General features: G+C 46.4%; 1 protein-coding gene across 2 annotated transcripts in view; it reads left to right on the top strand.

Moving 5' to 3' along the window:
• GRK5 (G protein-coupled receptor kinase 5) overlaps positions 1-24,692 on the top strand; it is a 156,199-nt gene extending 131,507 nt beyond the window's left edge. For both annotated transcript variants that reach the window (XM_063163111.1, XM_063163112.1), the window contains 7 exons: positions 841-878; positions 1,690-1,779; positions 3,067-3,275; positions 13,788-13,925; positions 16,186-16,323; positions 17,098-17,229; positions 18,028-24,692. In XM_063163111.1, the coding sequence (XP_063019181.1) occupies positions 841-878; positions 1,690-1,779; positions 3,067-3,275; positions 13,788-13,925; positions 16,186-16,323; positions 17,098-17,229; positions 18,028-18,126 (844 nt within the window). In that variant the 3' untranslated portion in view covers positions 18,127-24,692. The remainder of the gene's footprint in view (positions 1-840; positions 879-1,689; positions 1,780-3,066; positions 3,276-13,787; positions 13,926-16,185; positions 16,324-17,097; positions 17,230-18,027) is intronic.
• Positions 24,693-26,290: the final 1,598 nt, after the last annotated feature.

The following is a 26,290-nucleotide window of genomic DNA, read 5'->3' as shown; positions in this document are numbered from 1 at the left end:
GGACACTCCCAGCCCAGCATGTCCATGTCCCCCTCTGACACCTCTGCTCCCATCTCTTGGGCTGGCTTCAGTGCCCTCTGCACGAGCAGGATGAGAAGGAGCCTGCCTGGCTCCCACCTCAAACTTTTCAGACTGCCCAGGCTCTGCTAAATATATGAAAAGTGAGATTATTTACTTCAGAAGTTTGTACCATGCCCAGATTTTTTTTTTTTTCCCTCAGGAACAGTAAAAGGCACATCTTTGACATCAGATTGACCACCTTGCACTAGAGTTTCACTAATGCTTGTAAGAATAATCTTAATCTGGGCACAGCATTCCCCCCTCTGCCCCGCGTTTTCCAAACTCAACAAAATTATTGCACATGTGTGCACGTGCATGGACACACATTCACACATTCAGTCTGGCTCAGATGCCAGACATAGAAAATTAGAGCCCAGCAGATTGCTATTTCCATTTTCCCATGTAAATAAGGGATTTTAAAATCTATTTTTTTAACATAAGATTTTATAACAGAAAATGTTAGAGAGATTTTACAGCACACAGGGCTATAGGGGTTCGTTTACAGGGCTTACAGGACTAGATGGATGAGTCCATTATAGGGTAGATTAGGAACTAAAAGCTTGGTTTGGTGAAAAATTACAACTCCAGTTTAGGAAAAGACATATGGTCTCAGTCTATCTGTGAAGTGAGTTGTAAAAGGTTGTATTGGTTTCAGGAGTTCCTTGCTGTTTGAATTGACACTCAATTAGTTTATTACAAGTAATAAATGCCCCCACACAGTTGTATGGTTATGTTATCAAAACCAGCTTCACGCCCATAACTGCTATCTTTCATTTCCAGAGATCTGAAGCCAGAAAATATCCTGCTGGATGATTATGGTAAGTCTCGGAGCTTTACAGAGATGCTTTCGCAGTAAAGTAGATTAAGTTAGTTTCAGGATATATATTGCACAAAGACAAATAATGCTCTGAAGTGATTAAGAGGCTCAGCATACACTGATATTCCTGTCTAGGGGTGGCTGAGCTGCTGGAGCTCTGCGCAGATGGAGGGAGGCAGCCGTGCCCTCAGCAGGGGCTGTTCTCCAGAGCTCGGCCTTGCTGGGGCTCTCTGCCTTCCCTCGCTGCTTTTCCATCCTTGTTGCAAGGCTGGTGCAACACAAAGGGAGCTCCAATTTCTAAATCTGTGCTTCCCTCTCCATTTTTGAAAGTACTTTCCCCCTCTGCTGAGCCAAGTCTGGTTTCATGCAAACCCAGGTACCCATTCATTGCTGGAGGCAGCGATAATCGAATCTCCTGCTGACTTGCAGGCCAGATGTGGCCTCCTCAGCCATCACAGAGTTACAGAATTGTGTCAGCCCGTCCATCCTCTGTGATCAGTTCAAGATACTTCCCCACAGCATGCTTCTCTCTGCCTTTTTTCATTGGTTTTAAAATACCTGATGCAATTCACTGCAGTCCACAGCCTTACTGTTAGCATTTATTTCACTGTGTTGTAGTGCCCTTAATAATTCCTCTTTTCCCAATCAATGGAACTGCTCCAATTCAGTGATTCAGAACACTCTTTTCCTAAAATGTCTGAGCAGTAAATTGCAGGAGTCGTTTAGCAATGACCACAGTTGTGTGTTTTGGACTAATTTGGGTCAGGTTATTATATCTGCTTTGTGTTGTTTTGTTTCTTTTTTCCTTCCAGGCCATATTAGAATATCTGATTTGGGTCTAGCTGTCAAAATCCCCGAGGGTGAATCAATCCGTGGAAGAGTAGGAACAGTAGGGTATATGGGTAAGTCTTCCACAGCTCATCTTTTTAAAAATTTACCAAGGTTACTTGAGTTTTAGAGATATTTCTGCCGAGAAAGCTTAAGAAAAAGAATAAAAAGTATTCACATTCAGCTGGGTCCAGTTTCATGCAGCAACTCCTACAGAAATCCTGATAGTGAAAATCAGAAGAGGGTGAAAGGCTGGACCTCTACAGCTCTCAGTGAGGCTGGTCTATAACCTTAAATCAGCAAAGAAAATTGAAAGGGGAGACAGCAACTGGGATTCTAGTGATTTTATTGTAGATTTATCTTAGGAGGGTTATGTGCCAAAATAAAGGTTTCTTTCTAGTTGTTGCTTTGTATAGGAGTTAGAATGTATTTGCATGGTTATGATAAAAGGGGTAAGTCAGACCTATGGTCATCTTGACCAGGGTCAGCTTGAGCTTTCCTCTATGTGCAAAGGAGGATCTGCACAAAAGACAAGTAGAGATTTCTACATTGGTAAAAAAAAAAAAAAAAAAACTACACTCCCTTATTTAACTAGATCTGTTTTCTAAACTCAGTGTAATTATTTTCATGCATTCTCTGGGTGGGCATATTTTCTTGGAGTAAAAATTGCTTATGCTTATTTGACTGAATAGAAACTAGCTGATGTGAGCCACTGTTACACCATATGGAGACTTTAATGAAAGCAAGCAAATCAGTTGTCATGTCTAAATTTTGTTATCCCAGTGTAAGTTTGCGTGCACACCAAGGCTCTGTGCTTGTGAGCACGTGGGGATGTGTGTTTGTACCCCTGCATGGAGGTGAGGGTGCCTGCAAGACAGTGACTCTCTGCCCAAAAGCATTGTCTGTGGTTGCAACACAAAATTAATGGATTGGAGTTTCTTTAAAGGGGAAAAAGAGAAGCTATGAATTGACCAAAGAGACAGAACTTGCTTTTGAAGAAATGTCACAGCTGTTTACAGGATGTGTGTTTGCATTTCCTTTCTTCCCTAAGTGGAGAAATCTGGAGGAACTCTTAAAATTAGGTCTCTGCTTAATATTTAGACCCAACTTCTTTCATGATTTTTTATTTTAATTGGACTGAGTTGGTAGAGAAGTCAGAAGACAGCATGCACAAGGCATGTAGCATGTAGAGAGAACACCATGGCATGCAGCATGCTGCATTTCAGAAGGTATTTCTGTATTTTACCCATCATTCTCTGTGCATGTGTATTCAGTCACCAAAATGAAACTTTGAGGCATTTAAATGCTGTGCCTGTGTAAACACCAAGCATTTCCACAAGGCATCTCACTCTCCTCCACAGCTCCAGAGGTGCTGAACAACCAGAGATACACACTCAGCCCTGACTACTGGGGGTTAGGCTGCCTCATTTATGAAATGATTGCTGGGCAATCGCCGTTCCGTGGGAGGAAAGAGAAGGTGAAGAGGGAAGAAGTGGACAGAAGAGTGCTGGAGACAGAGGAGGTGTACTCCCATAAGTTCTCTGAGGAGGCCAAGTCCATCTGTAAAATGGTAAGGGGCTGGAAGGCTCAGTGGGGCAGCTTCACTAACCAGCTATGTCTGACACTGTCTGAGCAGTAACAGGGGGCCATGGAGGGGCTGCAGAAACAGGGACTAACCAAGCTCATCTGTGGATGGGATGACTGCACTCTCTATTCATTCAGACTCTGTTTATTTGGGCTTGTTTCTCCGTGAGATTCATCTCGGTGATCCCGAGCCCTCTCCAGAGTTTTATGGCCGAAGGAGCGGTGTCTATTCTCATGAGACTTTGAATGTTAGTTTGCAGTCAAGAATGCATCTCTGTCTTTTATAAACTTGTAGAAAAAAAGAAAAAGGACTCGATGATGCAAGAACCTGATTGTCTCCTGCAAGGAACTGCAAACCCCACGCTTCCATTGTCTTTGGTGAGAGCTGGGGGTAAGCAGGACAAAGATTATGCAATGAAATTATTGTGACACTCAAATGTTGTTCCAGCCCATCTCACTAACTTTGTTAGCAGCTTTTCCCCGGGGGTGTCAGGGTATCCAGCTTTTCTTAATACTGTTGAGCTGTTCTTCAAAATGTTTTCTCACTCCTTCAGCTGGGAGTCATTTTCCTAGCACAATAGCCATGTCTGACAATGGAAATCCTCAATCCCTCTGAGAAATTTCAAAGCTGCGTCTGAATTCATCAATGTCTTGTTGACATCCATCTTTAGAAGGCTGAATTGTAATTTGGAAAAGGATGTGGCCTTTTTCTGGGTGTTGTTTGCTAAGGAGTGAAGTCTCCTTTGGAGACAATGATCTATCTGTGTTTGCTGGTGGAGGGAGAACGAAGGGGAGGAAAGGTCAACAAATAGGTAGGGAGGGTTTCACCAATGCCTTGTGCAACAGGCAGGCAAAGAGCAGATCCACAACACTCTGGCTGGCTGGCTGCAAGAAGAGACACTGAAGTCTCCTTGCAGAATAATAATGGTAGCACTGCCAAGAGTCATGCCTGGAAGTCATTAACTCACAGTGCACCGAGTCATTCCTGAATCCTCGGGGTGGTGTTTAACTGACATCACTCTTGAGAGATGCTCTGGGCCCTTCACTGCCCTTAACTGGTGATGCAGAGCCCCAGTGAAGCTGGCATGGAGCACCTGGGGCAGCCAGGGGCTCTCACTGACCATCCCATGGGCTCCCACAGACCATCCCATGGGCTCTCACTGACCATCCCATGGGCTCCCACAGACCATCCCATGGGCTCTCACAGGGCATCCCATGGGCTCTCACTGACCATCCCATGGGCTCCCACAGACCATCCCATGGGCTCTCACAGACCATCCCATGGGCTCTCACAGACCATCCCATGGGCTCTCACAGGGCATCCCATGGGCTCTCACTGACCATCCCATGGCCTCTCACTGACCATCCCATGGGCTCCCACAGACCATCCCATGGCCTCTCACTGACCATCCCATGGGCTCTCACTGACCATCCCATGGCCTCTCACTGACCATCCCATGGCCTCTCACTGACCATCCCATGGCCTCTCACTGACCATCCCATGGGCTCTCACTGACCATCCCATGGGCTCTCACTGACCATCCCATGGGCTCTCACAGGGCATCCCATGGGCTCTCACAGGGCATCCCATGGGCTCCCACAGAACATCCCATGGGCTCTCACTGACCATCCCATGGGCTCTCACACACCATCCCATGGGCTCTCACACACCATCCCATGGCCTCTCACTGACCATCCCATGGCCTCTCACTGACCATCCCATGGGCTCTCACTGACCATCCCATGGGCTCTCACTGACCATCCCATGGGCTCTCACTGACCATCCCATGGGCTCTCACTGACCATCCCATGGCCTCTCACAGACCATCCCATGGGCTCTCACACACCATCCCATGGGCTCTCACACACCATCCCATGGGCTCTCACTGACCATCCCATGGGCTCTCACAGAGCATCCCATGGGCTCTCACTGACCATCCCATGGCCTCTCACTGACCATCCCATGGCCTCTCACTGACCATCCCATGGCCTCTCACTGACCATCCCATGGGCTCTCACTGACCATCCCATGGGCTCTCACTGACCATCCCATGGGCTCTCACAGGGCATCCCATGGGCTCCCACAGACCATCCCATGGGCTCTCACTGACCATCCCATGGGCTCTCACACACCATCCCATGGGCTCTCACACACCATCCCATGGGCTCTCACTGACCATCCCATGGCCTCTCACAGACCATCCCATGGGCTCTCACACACCATCCCATGGGCTCTCACTGACCATCCCATGGGCTCTCACACACCATCCCATGGCCTCTCACTGACCATCCCATGGCCTCTCACTGACCATCCCATGGCCTCTCACTGACCATCCCATGGGCTCTCACACACCATCCCATGGGCTCTCACACACCATCCCATGGGCTCTCACACACCATCCCATGGGCTCCCACAGACCATCCCATGGGCTCTCACACACCATCCCATGGGCTCTCACAGGGCATCCCATGGGCTCTCACACACCATCCCATGGGCTCTCACAGAGCATCCCATGGGCTCTCACACACCATCCCATGGGCTCTCACAGAGCATCCCATGGGCTCTCACTGACCATCCCATGGGCTCTCACAGAGCATCCCATGGGCTCTCACACACCATCCCATGGGCTCTCACAGAGCATCCCATGGGCTCTCACTGACCATCCCATGGGCTCTCACAGAGCATCCCATGGCCTCTCACAGGGCATCCCATGGGCTCTCACTGACCATCCCATGGGCTCTCACACACCATCCCATGGCCTCTCACTGACCATCCCATGGGCTCTCACACACCATCCCATGGGCTCTCACACACCATCCCATGGGCTCTCACAGGGCATCCCATGGGCTCTCACACACCATCCCATGGGCTCTCACTGACCATCCCATGGCCTCTCACTGACCATCCCATGGCCTCTCACTGACCATCCCATGGGCTCTCACACACCATCCCATGGGCTCTCACACACCATCCCATGGGCTCTCACTGACCATCCCATGGGCTCCCACAGACCATCCCATGGGCTCTCACAAGGCATCCCATGGGTTCTCACAGAGCATCCCATGTGCCCCAACTGGCTGCCCTCTCTTCCCAGGCAGCATCTCAGCTCTCACCAGGTGAGCAGCAGAGTCTGCTGGAGTGGCAGGGAATTTCTGTGTGTGTCCTGCTGTTAATCTGAAATGGAAATGTGAGGCAAAAAATTTACCTTGCTGCTTGAGGCATAGAATCAGGATAGCTTGGGTTGAAAGGGACCTTTAAAGATCACATAGTTCAACCTCCCTTTTCTGGCTGGCATACCTGTAGAACCCTTCTTGTTACTCTTTATTTCCCTTGCATAACAGAATGAACATACACTCTGAACATAACCATGAGAACTTTAAGCTGGGAAGAATTAAATGTAGCATTGATGGGATAGTGCTGTGGATGACCTCCCACACTCCCAGGGCAGCAGACAGGCATGACACTGTGGTGGTCATTTTCATCTTCCAGCCATGGAGACTCTGGTTTCAGGGAGTCGGGACCTCAGGAGATCATCTAGCTCTTCGTCTTGCCTCAGGGAAGCTTGGACTATATATAAATTACTCCTGAAAACTTGATCACTGCAGCTTCCCTGTCCAATCATGTGACATCTTTATTGAGGTGGTTTGTGCAAACTATTAATAGATCCAAAGATAAGCTTTTCTTTTCTGAGCATTAGCATCTTGAGGCAGGAAGAGTCTGAGTCCTGGTACTGAGTGTGATGGCCTTTGTGGTTTCCCATCCAAAAGTAATTTATTTTATCAAGTGATGTTTTTTATTTTTAAATCCATTATTCAAATTCATATTTTCTCCATTTCTTTTTGCTTTTTATAATGAAGGCCAGAACTTTGTTGCTTTCCATCAGCGTCTTAACAAGGAAACAAAAGAGTCATAAAGTACCCATCATGTCTGCAAAATAAGGCAAAAAGTTGCAAGACATAAATGAAACTTGAGCCTTCTTGAAGATCCAGAACAAAAGGCTTTCCCATGGTGGACTCTTCAGGGCAGGAGTGAGGAAATGTTTCCCACCATGTTGCCCAGCCTTCTCTTCAGAGCTTTCTCCATGAGCTAATAGCATCACCACCAGGAAATACATTGTCTTTGTTCATTTACTCATAGGAAAACCCTCTGGTGTCACCCCACGTCAGCCTGCCCCTCCTGGATGTTTGTGCCCTTTTGCATTTTTGCAGGCACATATCATAGCTCCCATTAATCATCATCCATCCCATATTTCCATGTTTCATTTTGTAAGTAATTTCCCATAAATCAGACCTCATTTTGGACTGAAACAGAGATGAATAACAAATAATTAGGAACAGGGGGCAGCTGGCTTTCTGGGAAGCTCCCCAACCCATAGTTCCCATATAACATAGCTGCTCCTGGTGTGTTTTTTCTGTGAAAAAATCCAGTCTTTCTAGGAAATGCTCCGTGTTTGTTGTGGTTATGCCTCGTACTCCATGATGTACATGCCTGTTTTCCCTGACAAGTGCAGTCATGCATCCCGAGATGTGACTTGAAGTGCATTCAAGTCAGCAGTGTTGGATGGGCCCTCATTGCTGCGCTGCTCTGTCACTCTGTCAGGGCCCTGCTTGTCTGCATTTCCCACAGAATTGCCTTCCCTGGTGCCTTTTATCCCTGCAGCTCCCATTTTACCCTGCACAAGGGGTCTCTGGTGGGATGGTGTAAAGGAGACAGGGCCAAACTCTTGGTTGGGTGTCCTGCAACAGGACAGGAAGCAAGGGAACTTTGGGGCACAGGAGCTGTTCTGTTCCCTCTGAACATTAGGACACATTTTTCCATCCTGAGGGTAACCAAATAGTGGAACAGGTTGCCCAGAGAGGCTGTGCAGTCTCCACACTTGGAAATATCCAAAGCCCAACCAGGCAAGGTCTGGAACAACCTGCTCTAGGAACCTCTGCTTTGAACTAGGACAGGCACTAGAGGGGTTGGACTAGACCATGTCCAGATGTGGCTTCCAGCCTCAGCTGTTCCATGTTTCTGATCTCCATTCCCTTTTCAAAGTGTCACCCCAACCAACTAAAATATAACAGGTTCTGTTTTCCTCAAAAGCAATTTTTTCCTGTTCCTCACTTACCATCAGGAGCTCTGTGAGCATACAGCTACTCCTGCCTGCTGCCATCCCTCCTTTCTGCTTTCATCCCATGGAAATCAGCATTATGACACCTTAAAGTTTAGCAGCGCCCAAGAATAACTTCTCTTTCATCTCTCTGCTCTCATTTAGTAATTGACCAAAGTATTGCTTTTCTGTTCTCTAAAAATTGCTTAAAATAAAATGTTTACTTCAGTGTCAGGGCTGAACTTTACCTAGGTGATTCCTCAAACTGCTTGATCAGCTGAGTCAGTGGAAGTGGTTTTAGCCTTCCCCTTGTCTCCTTTCATGAGTGGCAATTTTTTGTTTTCCTTGCTCCTATAATTTTAGGACTATCATCTTAGAACTTGGAATTATTTATTACATGGTATGGTCTGGAGATGAACTGACTGATCACATGAAGATAAAACAGTGCTTTGGGGACTTTTGGCTTTTTTTAGCAGTCCTCACAACAGTTGTTTCTTTTTGTAAAGGAAGCAAAACAAAGTCATGGAAAAAAGTCTCAGACATTGCAGAGTTTGAATCCCCAGTGGGGATCAAGTGAGTGACATGAAAGTATCAGAGAGCTCTTTGTATCAAGATCTTGACAGAACTTTACTGCTGCTACTCAAGACTCTCTTTGAAAGTCCTGTTCTAGTCATGGTCTGCCCATGAACTCTGCAGACTAAACCCTAAATGTCCAGTGTCAGCTGGAGCCTTTTTTACCAGAGCTCACAGCTCTGCTCTTTGGCATTAGCTTCATGCGTGGTTGGGTGGCCCAGGCCATCTCCCGATTTGAAACTGTGAATTATCTGCAGGATCTACTGTAGAATTTCATTTAAATTACATTTGATGGAGTCCCTTGCACTGCTGTCCCAGGAGGGCTTGTCATCAGCCTGATGGAGTTGCTTTTGTTCTGCTCCCTATTCATATTAAACAAACCCTTTGAAGCTGAATTAAACAAAAGTGTAGAGATGACTTATAACATACTGTTGTTATCTCCATTTTCTTTTCCATGTCACATTCCCAAATGGGATGCATCTTTCAGGCTCTTGAATGGATTCATTATTGCAGAAAGGTTCTGGGGCAGGAAATGGTGAAAGACTAATAATTCCTTGGTGAAAGGAAGGATTCTCCCTTCTGGAAAATATTCTAGTCCATGCTATGTCTTGATATCTGCAACAGAAGCCAGGAAGAATGGCTGGTTTCACCTGTTGCCATCTCTAGAGCTGGCTCCATCTACAGCTTTTCAAGTTCCATTTATTTCTAGCAGTTTTCTCCATTGTGACTCTCCTGGGACTCTTAGGAGACTGCAGCTCCCCCGCAGCAGGGTTTTGCAGGAGAATCCTCTCCTCTCCCTGTTCTTTCAGCCCCAGCCTATTCCCAGTGGCCTGTTCCCTTTTGTGTCTTCCAGCCAGCAGTGGCCAAGCCACCCACAACCAACTGCATTCATGCTCCAGAAACTTCCTTCTTGCATCTGAAGTTACTGAATACTCCCTTGTTTGTCATGGAGGAACCCAGGAATCCCCAGGCAGCTTTTTCTGTCCTCAGCTCCCCTTTTCTCTGACCGCACACTCCAAACATCCTACAGCCTGACAAGGGCAAATTCACACATCAGCCTGGTCTCCCCACTGAGCCCAGAATCCAGGCTGCAGAGATGGGAAATAACCCCCTTTTCATCCCTTCAGAGCTGACCTGAGGGCAGAGACTGCAGAGCTCTCCTGTATCATCTCCAGGAAGGTCCAAATCCGTCCCTTCCTTCCACCACTTGCTCCTCAGCTGTTCCTCAAAGGTCCAAGGTATCATTTCTAAAAGTATTCCAGAGCCATGGGTACTAAAAATGATCTTTCTGCTTTCAGATTCTTCCTTACATCTGTCAGGAAAGTCCTATTGACATGAGAATAAAAGACTAAAACAATTTTTGATTTCTTTGCCCAACCAGAATAGAATAAACCTGATTCTGATTGGAAATTCCAAAGCAATCATCTTCAATAGGCTAGAGCATAAAACTGTTGAGATTTTAAAAAACCAAAAAACTAAAACAACCCAGAAACAACCCCAAAAAACTCCTCACAACAAAACTCCTAGTCTCAGGACCATGAGAACTCAAATCTAATGCACTTATTTGAAAGCAAAGCATCTCTCTTTCCTTCTAGCAGAGGAAGCAAAGTCCAGAGAAGTGCTCTGAGACAGATCTTTTGCAGTGAGTCAGATGGATGTGGTACAGTATCATGTGAATCTCTCTGTTCAGGGAATGACAGGGCATACAGATGTTTCCTCAAGTCTTTTCACATTTATGGATCAGGCAGTTGTGATCTGTCAGCCCAGATGTCACCAGCTTGGCAGCATCACAGGCAAAGTGTGGGGAAGAAAGGGCTGTTGCTGTTTGGAAGCTGAACATCGCTGCTGTGGCCAGCAGCAGAGGAATGGCTTTAAACCCATTCCTCTGACCATTCAATCTCCTGTTATTGCTGCTGCTGGGGCAGAAAGACCTGAGCAGAAAATATGAAGGGACTCATGTCTACAAGCCCCTTCAGCACCATTTCTGGCCTGGCTGCTGCCTCTGCACCATGGGGCACACGGATTGCCAAAGCCATTTGCCATCTCAGGCTGGAATTGAGGTCCCCAGCAGCACAGAAACAGAACTGAGGTGGCTGTTGGAAGTCAGATCAGAAAACCACCAATGCCCAGGTGGTGAAAATGCCCAGTGGTAGCAAGGCCTGAAGAGCTGTGACACTGTAAACCCCTGACAGGGACAAGAAACCCCAGCTCCAGCCAGGCACCAGAGGAAAGAGCACAGCATGACATTAGCAACAAACAATTTCCACGTTCCCTGTTGGTGAGACAAGGCAGCTGAGCTGGGCTGCTGCCTCGGTGGCTGAGGCAGAATGTGCTGGGGCACACAACCCTGAGCTGGGCACACAACCCTGAGCTGGGCACACAAACCCTGAGCTGGGCACACAACCCTGAGCTGGGCACACAAACCCTGATCTGGGCACACAACCCTGAGCTGGGCACACAACCCTGAGCTGGGCACACAACCCTGATCTGGGCACACAACCCTGAGGTGGGCACACAAACCCTGAGCTGGGCACACAAACCCTGAGCTGGGCACACAGCCCTGAGCTGGGCACACAGCCCTGAGCTGGGCACACAGCCCTGAGCTGGGCACACAACCCTGAGCTGGGCACACAGCCCTGAGCTGGGCACACAAACCCTGAGCTGGGCACACAAACCCCAGCTGAGCACACAACCCTGAGCTGGGCACACAGCCCTGATCTGGGCACACAACCCTGAGCTGGGCACACAACCCTGAGCTGGGCACACAAGTCCCAAGGTGGGCACACAACCCTGATCTGGGCACACAAACCCCGAGCTGGGCACACAAACCCCGAGCTGGGCACACCATCAGCATCTCCAGGCAGCCTTGCCCCAGCGTGGAGCCCGCCTGGCTACCTTTCCTGCTCCTGCAGGGATGCACCCGAGAGCACGGGATCCTCCCCAGCCTTCCCAAATGTGTTGGCATCCCTTCACCCGCAGCTGGGACCGTCCCGGGGATCTGCCGGGATGCTCCCGGTGCCTGCCCGGGCTCAGAGAGAGCCCAACCCAGCCCTTGCCCCTGTCCCGCCTGCCGCCGAGCCCCGCCGGGCTTTGCTGATGCTCTCGGTGCCATCACCGAGCACAGCCCACCCGGGCAGGGCTGAGCGCTGCTTCTGGCCCGGCTGCGGGCCCATAACGCCGGGGCCAGCGGCGGAGGAGCAGCGGCAGCGCTGCCATCCCCCGGAGCAGCCCCGTCCCCGGGCAGCGCTCCCGCCGTGCTCCGTGTCCCGTGTCCCGTCCCCGGGCAGCGCTCCCGCCGTGTCCCGTGTCCCGTTCTCCGTCCCCGGGGAGCGCACCCTGCCGTGTCCCGTGTCCCGTTCCCCGTCCCCGGGGAGCGCTCCCTGCCGTGCCCCGTGTCCCGTCCCCCGTCCCCGGGCAGCGCTCCCGCCGTGCCCCGTGTCCCGTCCCCGGGCAGCGCTCCCTGCCGTGTCCCGTCCCCCGTCCCCGGGCGGCGCTCCCGCCGCTGCCCTTTCCTCTGCTGCCTCCCGGCGGCACCTCCCGAGCGGCTCAGCATCACCCAGGGAACGGCAGGAAGGTTTGTCTCGGAGGGATCCTCAATACTGTCCAGTCTAACCCTCTGCCATGGCAGGGACGCCTTCCACTGGAGCAGGGTGCTCCAAGCCCTGTCCAGCCTGGAGTTGGGCACTTCCAGGGATCCAGGGCAGCCACAGCTTCTCTGGGCATCCTGTGCCAGGACTACATCACCCTCAGGGAAGAATATCTTCCTAATATCCTATCTAAACCTGCCATCCCTCATTTAAAGCCATTCCCCTTGTCTATTTTTGAGTTGCCCTTATCCAAGGTCCTTCTCCAGCTCTCTTGCACTGGAAGGTGCTGTTGAGTCTCTCCTGTATATATATCATATTGTATATATATCCCTGTATATATCCCTTCAGCTTAAAGCCATTCCCCCTTGTCTATTTGTGACATGCCTCTCTCCAAGGTCCCTCTCCAGCTCTCCTGCCCTGGAAGGTGCTGTTGAGCCTCCCCTGTTGAATCTCTCCTGTACATATATCATGTTGTATATATATCCCTGTTGAATCTCTCCTGTATATTTATCGCGGTGTTTCTCTTCATGGACTTGCTTGCCTGATAGAGCAAAGAGGCTGAGTTCACTTTGGTGGGCATTGCTCCATTATGGGTACCCAGGAAACAGGCAGGACTTGCTGTAGCAGGTAGAGGTTGTGCACTGACCTTCTCTGAAAACAAACAAGGCAGAACTGAGGATAATTACTGAGCACTGGCTCCATGGATGGAACTCCCCATGACTGTAAAGGGGTGGTTCAGTGTGCCATGTGATGCTCTGGAATGTAGTGCAATGGGTGAGGGAAATACAATTTGGTATTTTTGGTTTTTCCTAAGCACCTGTTCTTTTGAGGGAAAATTATTCTTACAAATGTAAAAAAAAGGCAAAACAAAAAGAACTGAGACAAAGAACATGGAACTTATGAATGTACATCTTTACATGTAAATGACATATAAGAAAGTAAAATCTTTATGTGTTACTAGGATATGTAGATCTCCTCTTGAAAGTGTTCGCTGAAAGCAGGCAAAAGAAACGGTCTCTATTTTGACTGTAAACACTTTACAGCAGGTGATTTTCTGAGGATTTCACCAGCATGTAGAACAGTGCAATCCTAATCCATTTAACTCCAGCTTTTAAGCAACAGCAGTTGCAACTCCCCTCTGTACATCCCTGTGGGCACATTCAACAACAAGTGGAGATAAAAATATCTTTGTGGAGCTCTTGCTTTTCTGACAGCCTCCCCATTCCTGTTGGCACGTTTCAGCTCCTCACCAAAGACGTGAAGCAGCGGCTGGGATGTCAGGGGGAAGGGGCAGCAGAGGTGAAGAGACACCCCTTTTTCAAGAGCATGAATTTCAAGCGGTTAGAAGCAGGAATGCTGGATCCTCCCTTCGTGCCTGATGTAAGTACAACAGCAAGGACCCCCAGTGGCCTCTTTTAAGAGGTTTGTTTCTAAAATAGCTTCTCTCTCTCAGGGCTGTCATCGCTCTCTGCACAGGGAGCTACCCCAGGAAGGTGTGATGAGTGGTGGGGCTGGAGTGGGGAGGCTGGGAGGAAGAGGAGAGAGGGCTCTGTGGGCATGGGGATTTAATCTGGGGCTCGATCCATTCCCACTCCTTTTACCACAGCATTCCTGTATGGCACTGGAGGCACTGGGAACCCTTATCCATGGCATTACTGTGAAAATAAGTGTTCTCAGAACCAGGTGGTGCTTGGAACAATCAGCAGTGAAAGCCAAATGTGTGCATGCAGGTTTATAGAGGTGAAACCAGAAATGCAAAGTCCAGGGCTCTGTGGAGTTGGATCATCATGAGAAGAGTCATTTGCTGCAGAGATCTGAGCCAGGCTCAGCATCAAGTGTCACCTCAAGCAGAGAAGGTGACTTGGACCTTAGAGAGCATTTGGATCTCTCTTTCTCTCTCATTTTGGGGCACAGAACCCAACACTGAGTCCTTGCCCAGATTTACACACCAGGCTCACACATACTGAAAGGCTTTGTTGCACTGGCAACAACAAAACTTTTTCCACCCTTTTGTGGTATGGGTTTCTAGCCCAGTGCGCAGAGTTATCTGATTATTTCCCTCCTGCAGGGCTCTCTTTCTGGCTGGAGCTTCTATCCTTAAAGTCCCCATATGGTTCTAAGTAAACACTGCCATTTTAACATATTAAAGAAAGTAACATCTTGGCAGCTCCCATTCCCCTTGCTGCAGGCTCAACCAAACCAAAGTGGTTTGAACACTACAAAAGTTTACTTTAGTTGCTCTGGTTTTGCTTTACATTTTACTATGCAGCCTAGTTATTCCTGCCAATTAGCCCGTGGTGTTACGACCTGCTTTAGTGGGAAGAAATAAGAGACAAGCTACTATTTCTTTCTGATGTAGAAAATTATAAAATTCTGGGCTCAAATTTGGGATCCGCCAGAGTGCATAAAAACCGTGGCACGTAAGGCCTAGAAGGCACCTCCTAGGGACATATTTGCAAAAGCGAAGGCACATAAATTTTTATGGCTCTTTATTGGGAGCTCGAGAGCTGCCCCTAATTTAATTTATTTGGCACTTCATCCATAGATCTCCCAGTCTTTACTGAAGTCAGCTGAATCACCCAAAGCTATATAGCCAATGGCAGAAGTTGTTATCCAAACCATGTCTCTCCATCCTCTCTTACAAAAATTGGATTGCATCTGTCAGGAATGCAGAGGGATACAGCCTCCAGCAAACAGGGCTTCTGTCAGGAATTAGGTCAATTTGTTTGGTCACAGTGCTGAGAACCAGATCAATAAAGTGCTGCACACCCTGGCTGTGCAGTCCTGGTAGCAGGGACAGACAGCAGGATTCCACATGGGCTGGGGTCCAGGCTGGTCCCACAAGCCACCCCTCAGTGATCCCTGCACACCAAAGGTTGGGAGATCCCTGGGCACACACGCTGCCTGTGACAGGCAGCCACTGATGGATTTTCTGCTCCCTGGGGCTGACTGCTGAAATATAGAGCTGAAAGTTCCATCACTGCAGAGAGCTTTGTCTCTGTCATCCCCGAAAACTGAGTGGTTCAAAAAGGCAAAGCCATTTGACTGTTCCTTTGAAGAAATGCAGGCGAGTTAAAAGAGTTAATAGAGGTAATTCTGGGCAGCTTCCAGCAGCAGAGCTATTAATAAAAACAATGGAAAAGTGCCAAACCTCCTCTGTTTTCTTTAGCAATTAGGATGCATTCCTTTAAACTTCCAAGCTGCAAACTCCACAGCTATCTGGGCAGGAGGGCACTTTCTATCTGAGGCCTCTTTCCAGGGCTCTCTCAGTGTGCCACTGGTAAACATTCTGGTTTTCTGTTGTTCCCTCTCTAAATAAAAAGACTGCTGAAGGGTTCCATTTTTCTTTTCTGGCTCTTTCTGTCCTTTTGCCCTCACCTCTTAACCAGATGGCACATGGATGACTAAAACCCTCTTTGACTGATGCTTTGAGGACTTTGGAATAGGAAGCTTAATGTGCTTAAAGTGAAGTCAGCCTTTGATGATAAACATGCAGGCAGAGCAAGCCTGGAGAAGGAGGATGCAGACACACACTTGTTAGACATTCTCACTTGACTGAATCTGTGAATGAAAGCACATGGTCCGACTCAGAAATATTTTTCCTCTTGTCATTTCTCCTTTTTTTTTTCTGCTGACATAGCCCAGAGCAGTGTACTGCAAGGATGTGCTAGACATTGAGCAGTTCTCCACAGTGAAAGGAGTTAACCTGGACCAAACAGATGACGATTTCTATTCCAAGTTTTCCACAGGATCGGTGTCTATTCCATGGCAAAATGAGGTAAGGATGTATCATAGCAAAATTACTGCAATAAAGCCCATAACACAGACGATTTAAGGGGAGCTGTATGTTCCAGTAATATATAGCTACTGGACAACTTGCCAGACTCTAATGCTTTCATGAGTTACAAATGGCCTCTTTCAAGATCTGTAATGTAGCACAGATGTCAGGTTCAGGTGACTGTATCTGTTGGCTCTGTGTGTTTGTGTGAATTGGCAAGGATCCTACTGTACTTCCTCCTCCTGGGTTTCTGCAGAGGTGTTTGGGCAGCTCTCAGCCCCTTCTGTGGCTCAGCTGGAAATCCTTAAGGATCCTCCTCTGGTGACCCTGCTGTCACCCACTGTCTGCAGCAGTTCACCCTGCACCCTGAGCTCCTCCAGCATTTCCATGCCTGGGTCTTTGTCTCTGCTTGGCATCCAAACACAGCCAGCAGTGGATTTCAGAATCCAGCTCTGCATCAAACAGCAGATCCACTTGGGCAGAGGGCTGCTAGTAACTGGGATTTTGTAAGTGTGCCTGTCTCTGCCTGGTATTCTCTGCAATGCTGGAGGAAGGAACAGAAAGTCTTGTGGGGCAGCTTCTGACAAGCCTGATGTGCAAACACACAGAGCAGACTCAGCCTCTGCTTTTCATACTCTCAAATACACCAGCAGGAATCCAACTGTTAACTCTCCTCACACACTGCTGACTTTGAAAAACCCAGCCCTACTGGAATTTATTTAGTGCAGATGAATAATTCCCTTTTTTTCTCTCTCTCTATATATATTCCATTAGATGATAGAAACAGAGTGCTTCAAGGAGCTGAATGTATTTGGACCAAATGGTACTATTTCACCAGACCTAAACAAAAGCTACCCCCCAGAGCCACCCAAGAAAGGATTGCTACAGAGAATATTTAAGCGAAAGGTGAGATCTTTTATGACTAAGACCAGGAAACTCCTGTAGATACTTTTTTTCACAGCCCTGTTGTGGTGATATTTGTGCTAGGAGAAGGGCAGTTCATCTTTGAGAGGGCTGGCTCCCACATTTTCCTCCATATCTCAAGTTTTTCATCTACCCTGTGTGATTTTTGCCACCAGCAGTTCCAGTGTTGCCCATGAGTTTTGTTTCCAGCAGTTGAAAACTTCTCACCCAACCTGTTTTTCAGTGCTATGCTGAAACGCCTTTTGAAACTGTTTTATGGTTTTAAGAAGTTCCTGGTGAAAATCCTTGATTTATGTGTTTAAAAAAAAAAAAAAAAGCAAATGCACATTTTGAGGGAGGAAAGCAAGATAATAAAGAAGAGAGCAGCCTGGATAAAAAATTATGTGTGGCTTTCATGAGACACCAAGGCACCACTTGCAAATGTCAATAACATTCTTAGACTGGGCTATTTCTGTAGGGTTAAAGCCATGCCTGAGCACTGGCAGGTACCCCCTCTGTATTAGTCAGATTTAGCAGATACTGACATTTTGCAGTGAATTGATTTGGCTCTTGGAGCTGGAGTGAGTCTCCTTTGCTGCATTGCTCAAGAACTGCCATGGTTCTGCTGACCTAGAGAGACTACAGGTAGGAAAATGAAGAATATTTTCCATCTGAGGATCTTCAATCAAGAATCTTGCAGTCCAGCCAGTACCATAAAATGAACAATGTTGGATTAAAAATAGAACCATGGCATATTATGGAAATCTAATTGTAATTTTCTTCCTCTTCCTCTTCCTACAGCATCAGAACAATTCAAAGAGTTCTCCAAATTCAAAGGCCAGTTTAAATCATCACATAAATTCAAATCACGTAAGTTCAAACTCCACTGGAAGCAGCTAGTTCCAGCTCAGTCCCATGAAACATCATGTTGCATCCTTCCACTATAATCTCTGGAGCTTCTGTGGATGAGAGAGCCTCCACCGTTGAGTGAAAAGAAAGAAAATCTGGATCTCCCAAAATGGAGATTTTTCTATCCATTCCTTCCAGTGGAGCCTCACATTTTAAGAAGAAATTTCCACTCAGGTCTGTTTTTGGAGGTGGCACTCAAGACTGTGTGAATCAAATTTGTCTCTTTAGAACATTGCAATAGAAATTCAATGAACATGACTACTTGCACGTATTTAAATAGCATCATACTAGAACTGAATTTTGTCTTTATTATTTTTAAAGAAAAGTTTTGTAAATTTCTCTATTGTCTCAGTTTACATTTTGTACATTTGTATTTAAATGAAAGTCAGACTTTGGAGGTGTATATTTTCCAAGCAGCAGCTGTAAAGCCATGTGTTTTAAGACATTTTTTTAAAAGAAACAAAATGTGACTCAAGACTTCCAGAGCCTCAAACGAGAAATCATTCTTTTTAGCAATTCTAGAAAATTCTTCATAAATCACTTTATCACACAGGGGTTTATTGACATGCATTTTTATGGAACAGTTTATTCTTAATTATTTTACATCTGTATATTTGGTTTACAGCAACACTGCATACATTTCTCCTCTTCATTAGTTTGTAATGTCTCGCATTAAATGCTGAAAGACAAGATTTTGATGCATTCACAAATGCTACTTGCTATGCTGATGGTTTGTGATGTCTTGGGACCAGCACAGTTGAGATTTGCACTTACGTTGTTGCTCCATCAAAGGCTTTTTAGTTAGACAGGGAGCCCTGTTTTAAGCTCTTTTCCTTCACTGGTCTTTGTGCTGTTTCTAGCAACAGGCAGAACAAAGCTGAGGGAGAGGTGACCAGGATAGCAAATGTCCATTTCTTTTTCTAGGACTTCAAACCTGCACCTGCTGAAAGGAGAGCAAAACTCAAAGTGTTCTCCATGCTGCAGTGAAAAGCCCAAGGCCTTTCCACAGCTGCCCACATCCAAGAGGCAGCAGGAGGGAAGTTCAGCAGTCTGGCTTGTGCCAACCGTGAGATTTGTGACAGCTTTGTAGGGCTGAGCTGTGGAGGCTCAGGGTGGGATCTGAGCTGCTTTTGGGCAGTAGCAGAACCCACAGGCTGTGACTGCACTTAAAATACTTCCATGTGTCATGCAAACACCCCCTGACACATCCCCTCAATTAGACCCTCAACTGAATGAAATGCCAGCATGAAATAATAACTCCCACTCCCAGCTCCATCGTTCTTTGTCCAGGATCCTTTAACCATTGACAAAAACTCTGCCCCACTAGGATGAGCAGATCAGGCAGGATCAGTAGCAGTACCTCAGGCATCAGAATCAGGCTCTTTTCAAGTATTTCACTCTTATTGTTAAGAACACCAGGCCAAAAAATAGGGTAACTTCCCTTCCACAGGAGCTGGAAATCCTTTGTGCCCACAACTGCAGCCCAAAGCGTTCTCTAGGGTGTGTTGGTTCCCCATACTCCTTACAATGTTGGCTAGACTATACTGAATTTTTTAAACCTTTGGGTCATCAGGAGCATCTGAAAGCCACCCTGGTGTGTTTAAAATCCTGTTAGCCAGCAGTGGAGCTACCCCAGGGTCCAAGGAAGTGATGTTCCAGTGGGAGTGTAAATAGCCAAAATTCATTAGACTGCCACGTGCATGTTCTGTGTGGCCAGTGCTGAGGGGGAAAAGGATGAAGGTTGGTGGTGGCAAATCCCTGAGTGAGAAGCACACAGGAATGACATAGCAAAGCAGCGTGAAGCTGTGAGACAGAGGGGCAGAACAGGGACTTGCATAGAGCAGCTGACAGAGAAGAGTCAAGACAGGGAGATGAGGCTTCAGCCATTCTCCCATGTCAGATGATGGCATTGCAGATCTTATAGAAGATGCAGGATTTTAGAGATGTCGCTAGTTTGGCATGTGAAGACTAAAATCTTCATTCTTCACCATCTCCCAGTATTGAGAAATACCAGCCAATTCCTTCCTGAAAGCTGGTGAACAAACTGCAAATGTTGGTTACACCTTTTAGATGCTCCCAGCCCTAACCTGTGGTGGATGACATTTTAGGGACAGCAGTGAAGGACAGCATTTGTGCCTTGTCCTGCTGTCCTTTCAGGCAGGACAGTGCTCACTCAGCAGCTCTGGGGCTCTGGCAGAGTGCTGGAAGGGTGAGAGCATTCATTCTCCCTGGGTACCTGCAGGGTGTGCTGCTAGGGCTGGGTACCCTGAGTTCTCGTGGCATGGAAGAAGGATGCTGCTGTGCACCTGAAGGCATCAAGCCTGGGATGGAGCCCCTCTGAATCCCACCTCCTTGGAGCAGTGAGAGAGGAAGAGGAGAGACAGAAAACACCACCAACAGACAGAGATTTCATCCCTGCAGTGTCTCTACAAACTACAAACAGTATTACCATGCTGGGGCAGCAGAACTTTTCGGCCTCCAGCCCTGGAAAGCTTAAAATCCATCAGAAGTGCTAATGACCAGTCCTAGGGATCTCCTTGTCGTGGTTTGCCTACAACAACAAAACCTGCAGGATTTCTTGTTTATTCCTTCTTATTTTTGTTGAGATGATTTTTATTATTTTTTCAGCTCACCGTGCACTCAGAGCTGGAGTAGGAGCACAGTCCTTGCACTTCCATAGTGTGACCAGGTGCAGTTTGGGCCCAGAACTCAGGGCTGAAGCCCTCTCAAGGCAGTGCCCTGCTCAGCCAGGCTTCCACAGGCATTTGGCCATTGGCTCCATGGAGTCAAATTTAAAAACCACTGGGAACTCTGAAAATAACAAAAGTAGTTTTGTCATACAACCTTGGACAGCATTTGCAATAAGATTTTTAGTATTTTGACTCCAGGTGAATTTTGAGGTAGGTCTGCAGGTAACAAAGGAGAAGAAAGGAGTAGTTTTGTAATAGCTTTCCAGACTGATTCATTTTCTTTATGTCCTCTTCAGTTAGCATCCAAATTCTTTCCAAAAAATGCATATGCTCAGATCTGGTTGCTTGTTTTAAATAGACAGATGAGCAAACTTAGCTCTTTTTAAGAATCAGAAATCATTTGCAATCTGATCCTGAATTATGCAAGCATGCCTTTTATTTTTAAATCTTTGTTGAGGAGTCTGATGAACACTAATTAGTTGACAGACTTTCATGAGTCAGGTGTTTGCTATTCATTTCCTACAGTGTCTCAAGGTTCATTTGAGTCTTGTAGCATTTTTTCCCCACTGTTGGATGTGAGGCTTTTTTTAAGCAAATGAATAATGAAGAAAAAAAAAAAAACCACAAACTCTTAGATGTGCACTCTTGACCTGGATTATCTAAAAAGAGGTTTTTCACAAGACTGGCCATGACTCAGATGTTGTTTCTGAACAAAAACCTGCTTGTGAAGCTGGGAAAGGTGTGAAGATAATCAAACCAAGCAGGTAGTGCAGATCAAAGGGAGTGTTAGGGAGCTGCAGAATTCAGTATCTCAGTGTTCACCTGGCCCTGCTGGTTCCTGCCAGCTCAGAGACAAAGCAGCCCTCCATAAACACAGCTTGGTACCTCCTCAATTTGCAGCCATCAGCTGGGAGTGCCATCAGCAGTAGGAATCAAACTTGGCTGACCCAGTAAAGCACCAGATTTGAAGACAGAGATTCTTAAGGTCACTCACCCAAACCTCAGGATCCGGCTTGAATCCTCTGCTCACATTTCCAATCCAGTTGATCTTTCTCAGTGGCCATGCCTCAGCTGAAGGAACCAGCAGGAAATGAACTTGCATTAGTGGTAAAAGCACGGGCAGGGTGAGGGAGACACAGAAGCTGTGAGCTCTGGAGGACAGGCTGTGAAGTCCCACGGGGTGTGGATCTCCAGCAGGGGTGCAGTGGCACCACACTGCTGCACCTTCTTCCCTGGGGCCACCACGTGCTGGCCAGGGTTCCTGCAGTGACCTGGGGGTGGCACGCGCAAGGGCTGGCCCGTGGCTCAAGGACAGTGTTGTCCCCCTGAGGTCAGAGGGGACAGCTGGATGGGGCAAGCAGGATTCCCCCAGCCTCAGCCAGGAGCTCCCTGCACAGGCTGCTCTGGAAGAGCAATAAATGCACAGCCCCAGAGCACAGCTGCTGCTCCTCACCAACGTCCACGGAGCAGGAACGGGCTCCGTTGTGAACAAGATGTTGGTGTTTGCACCCCTGCTCCACAATTAGTTGTGATCATTGATTTGTTCAGTTAATATTTGCCATATTCACTGCAGTTACTCACTGCAGAGGAGTTCATTCATCAGGCATTTCCCATACAACCTTGGAAAGACTGGATTTTTCTTTGGAAGAATATCCTTTCTGTCTCTTGGCATCTTCCATCACGTGGAAGCCTGCAGGAGCTCAAGTCCTCACTCCAAGGCTCTCCTGCCCAGGGATGGTCCCAGTCTGTCTCAGGCTGCAGGGAGGTTCCTTTGGCAGTGAATTTTGGAAGAATCAAATGTTCACTGGCTCCATGGAAATCAGGAAGTTCCAGAGTTGTCTTTCTCAAGCCTTTCACAAATATGACCTTTAACTTAAAATAATACTAAAGATTTAGAGTAAGGAGAATAATTACTAACACCCTCATGCTAAAGTTAAGAGAAAGTCTGCATCATTTAAAAACATCTCTTCTGTGTGCTGGGCAGGACACACTTCCTTTTATATTAAATAATATTAAAGTGCTGGCTGGTAATAATTGTCTTTCCTTAAATGCAAAAACTGAAAAGATAAAGGAATTGGTTCAGAGGATTTTAAAATTATTTCCTTTAGGGAAAGGAAAAAATTTCATCAAAGAAGGTGAAAGCCAACAATATGCTGCAGTATTATGGGCTGACCTCCCCCAAATGTGTCTGTGATAATACAAATACAATCTGCTGCAGTTGGATCAACTAAGCTGCTGTACTGACAAATGGGCTTTATGAAAGAAGCAATTTTAAACAGATTGCTGCCTATTCATTAACATGAATATTACTGCTGGCACATATGTATTCTCCTTGCTGTATGTACTGGAGCCAGGAGTGATGGTTTCTATTCCTCTTCTGGCTGTGTTTTTCCTCACTGCCCTGGGCAAACCTCGGTGCAATTTTGTTTTCCCATTCCCAAACACGGAGAGATGCTCTCTGTCTGTCAATGGAAAGCACTTTGGAGTCTGTGCATAAACCAGATCAGTATCAAGTCTTTGTATTATTATTTAAATGAAGTAGGCTTAGTGTAGCTGATCTTTATTTACATGACCAGTGAGACACTCTCCTAAATTAGGACTCTTTTATTATTGGTTTGTCTTAGCTCCTTAGAGATACTGAAACAGAACAAACTGCACTTCTGTAAGACATCTCCAGCAGACAAAGAGGTGGCAGTGCAAATGTTTAAAGCATTCATTTCTTGCTGAAGAGCTGGCCAGTGAGTGTGGCATTCACATGGAAACACTTCCTCTGTTTCTAGAATGGAGATAAATAGTTATGAGCAGGGGAGCAAAACAACATTCATTGGTTCGGCTTTTTTGGCCATGCCTGCAAAGGATTCCCTGGGCACCCACTGAGAGAGGTGCTGTGTGAAGTCCCAAATGTGGATCTGGGTCTGGAAGCAAAAGAGGCAAAAAGAGCAAAAGTGCCTGGGGTCCGTGGGCTCCAGGATTTCTGGAGTGGTCCTGCAGAGAGGATTCACTCCCAGAGAAGAAACACCTCAGGGAGTGGCTGGATGGCAAATGTGTTTTCCTTTCTCATCACCCCACATGCAGCTGTTGGATATGTTAATTAGCAAGCTCAAATGAGTTGTTTCATGAGTATTGAATGCGGTCTCCCTTAATTGCATTTCTTTTAAACACTGGACACTCTTCTAAAAGACTGAACATTTTAGCCTTTTGAAGCTGAAAGCTGTAAAAACTTTATTTTGTGTTTCTGAGCAATGTAGATAGACCTAAAGATTTCATGAACTATCATGTGGTTGCCCATATCTGACTAATAATTAAATTGTAAAATTGCAGTTTCATATTAGGGTTAGTCTTTTCACCTGCTTTAAAAATTAAAAATCATATTTGGTATATAAACACACACAGAATATCCTTCTGATTGAATTTCAAGAGCATATCCAGGAGTAAATGTTTTTAAGCACTTCTAATACTGTAGTCTATAAGAGGAGCAGACACTTCTAAAGCAATGTTAAAAGTTGTCTTTCATAACTGAGTCAACAGATCATTTTTGTAATAAATTAAAGCAAGTGTTCTCAATTAGAAGAGCTAGTGGCTGTTGATATTGTACAAAAAAAAAGTCATTCTAATATCCAAGGGGTTAGGGGTGGGGAGGGTCTGTTTGGTTTTGTTTCTCTTTCCAGGGAGATCTTTAACATTGTTTGATGAAGCTAGTTTCATTTTGAGATTGTTACTGAAGATAAAGGCTTCTGTGTTCTATGGCTGCTTGGATTCTTCGTACATAATGTCCTAGTAATGTCACAGTGCTGCTGTATTTAGATCAAACCACTGTTTTGATTGGGTTTTTTGGCTTTTTTTTTTTAATAAATTCCTTAATTTAAATACATGGAAACCGTATGTTTTGCTTTAATGAGGCACCTAATCAAGCAGAGATTCCGCAGGTGCTTTGGATCCTGAAGATGGTTACAATGAGGGTGGGGTATCTCATCTCTTTCTGGATGGCTTTGTGTGGTTTGTGGTTTCTGTCCCACCACAGAGATTGGGGGACCCAGCCTGAGGTTGGATCTCATTTTGGGCACGTTCTGTTCTCGCCAGGTTGTGTTTCACCTGATACCCCCTTCCCTTCCCTTCCCTTCCCTTCCCTTCCCTTCCCTTCCCTTCCCTTCCCTTCCCTTCCCTTCCCTTCCCTTCCCTTCCCTTCCCTTCCCTTCCCTTCCCTTCCCTTCCCTTCCCTTCCCTTCCCTTCCCTTCCCTTCCCTTCCCTTCCCCAGCAGCCAACACAACTTTTTTGGGGTAAATTCAGGGAGAAGGGGACAAAATCCCAGCAGGAACACGAGCTGCAGAACGTTTGAACTCTGCTTTAAGTGAAGTGAGCACTGCCTGATTTATGAGGCCCTGCTTTGCCTAAGCTCCAGACAGACAGACAGAATAAATTTACAGGAGGAAAACAACAACCAGCCAAGGTGCTGTGCAGAGTTCCACACAGGAACACCTGAAACAGAGATAAAGGGTGGCTGCAAAATCACCAGCAGGACAGTGATGGTGCACTGCTTTTCCTTTAAGAGGAGAAAGAAGAACTTTTCAGAGGCATAAAGAATATTTTTATGAGACTGCTAATGGCAGGCAGTGTCTGCCTCAAGTTGCACAGAAGAACATTGAGAAAACAGATTATCTGCATGAAAGAAGCAGCTACATCCAACAGCTAAGCTCAGTAAAACCCAAGGTAATAGACTATACAAATTCAAGTCATGCATATTATCACTTTCCAAACAAACCCAAGACATTTTTTCACAAGGTTTTAACAATCTGAGAGGCTGTGAGATGAAATTTTATTTCTTCTCTTAACAGCTCTTGGTGCTCTGTTGTTTTTTTTTTTGTTTTGTTTTGTTTTGTTTTTGTTTTCTCTGTAACTTCATGTCTTTTCTATGCAGAAACATCTAGAAATATTCCCTCCAGGGAGATTTAGTCTTCCTAGACTTTTCCACTATCTCTGACATGGGATGTGCAGCTTCTCAGAGGAAAGTCATGACACTATTTTGAAGGAAATCCAATTTAAAAGACACGTCAACTTTTTATAATTCCTCAGGGTGCTTTACAGATGAAAAATACCATAAATGGGCCTGGCTGTGAAATTTCAGGTCTATGGGGTCCTTCTGGGGGAGGAAACATTACAAGTTTCTGCCAAGTCAGTCTATTTTTTGGGATTTTGAAATTCTGTTTCGTGTTTGGTATTCAGTAAAAGCAAAAAATTAAATTTAAACATGGCCCGTTAAAAACTGATGCTCTGAATTTTCTTCAGTGGAGAAGAGGAAGTACCCAGAGACTGAGCAGCTCGAATAACCCATTTACAGATGCTTGGGTAAATCACGGAACCATGGAATCATTAAGGTTGGAAAAGACTTCCAAGATCATCAGGTCAAACGTTTGACCAAACACCACCTTGTCCACTAAACCATAGCATTAAGTCATTTCTGGAACGT

The sequence above is a fragment of the Melospiza melodia genome, chromosome 9, assembly GCF_035770615.1.
Source record: "Melospiza melodia melodia isolate bMelMel2 chromosome 9, bMelMel2.pri, whole genome shotgun sequence".
In the NCBI taxonomy this organism is placed as follows: Eukaryota; Metazoa; Chordata; class Aves; order Passeriformes; family Passerellidae; genus Melospiza; species Melospiza melodia.
Note: the sequence above shows the minus strand (reverse complement) of the source record. Positions and strands in the feature narration are given on the sequence as shown.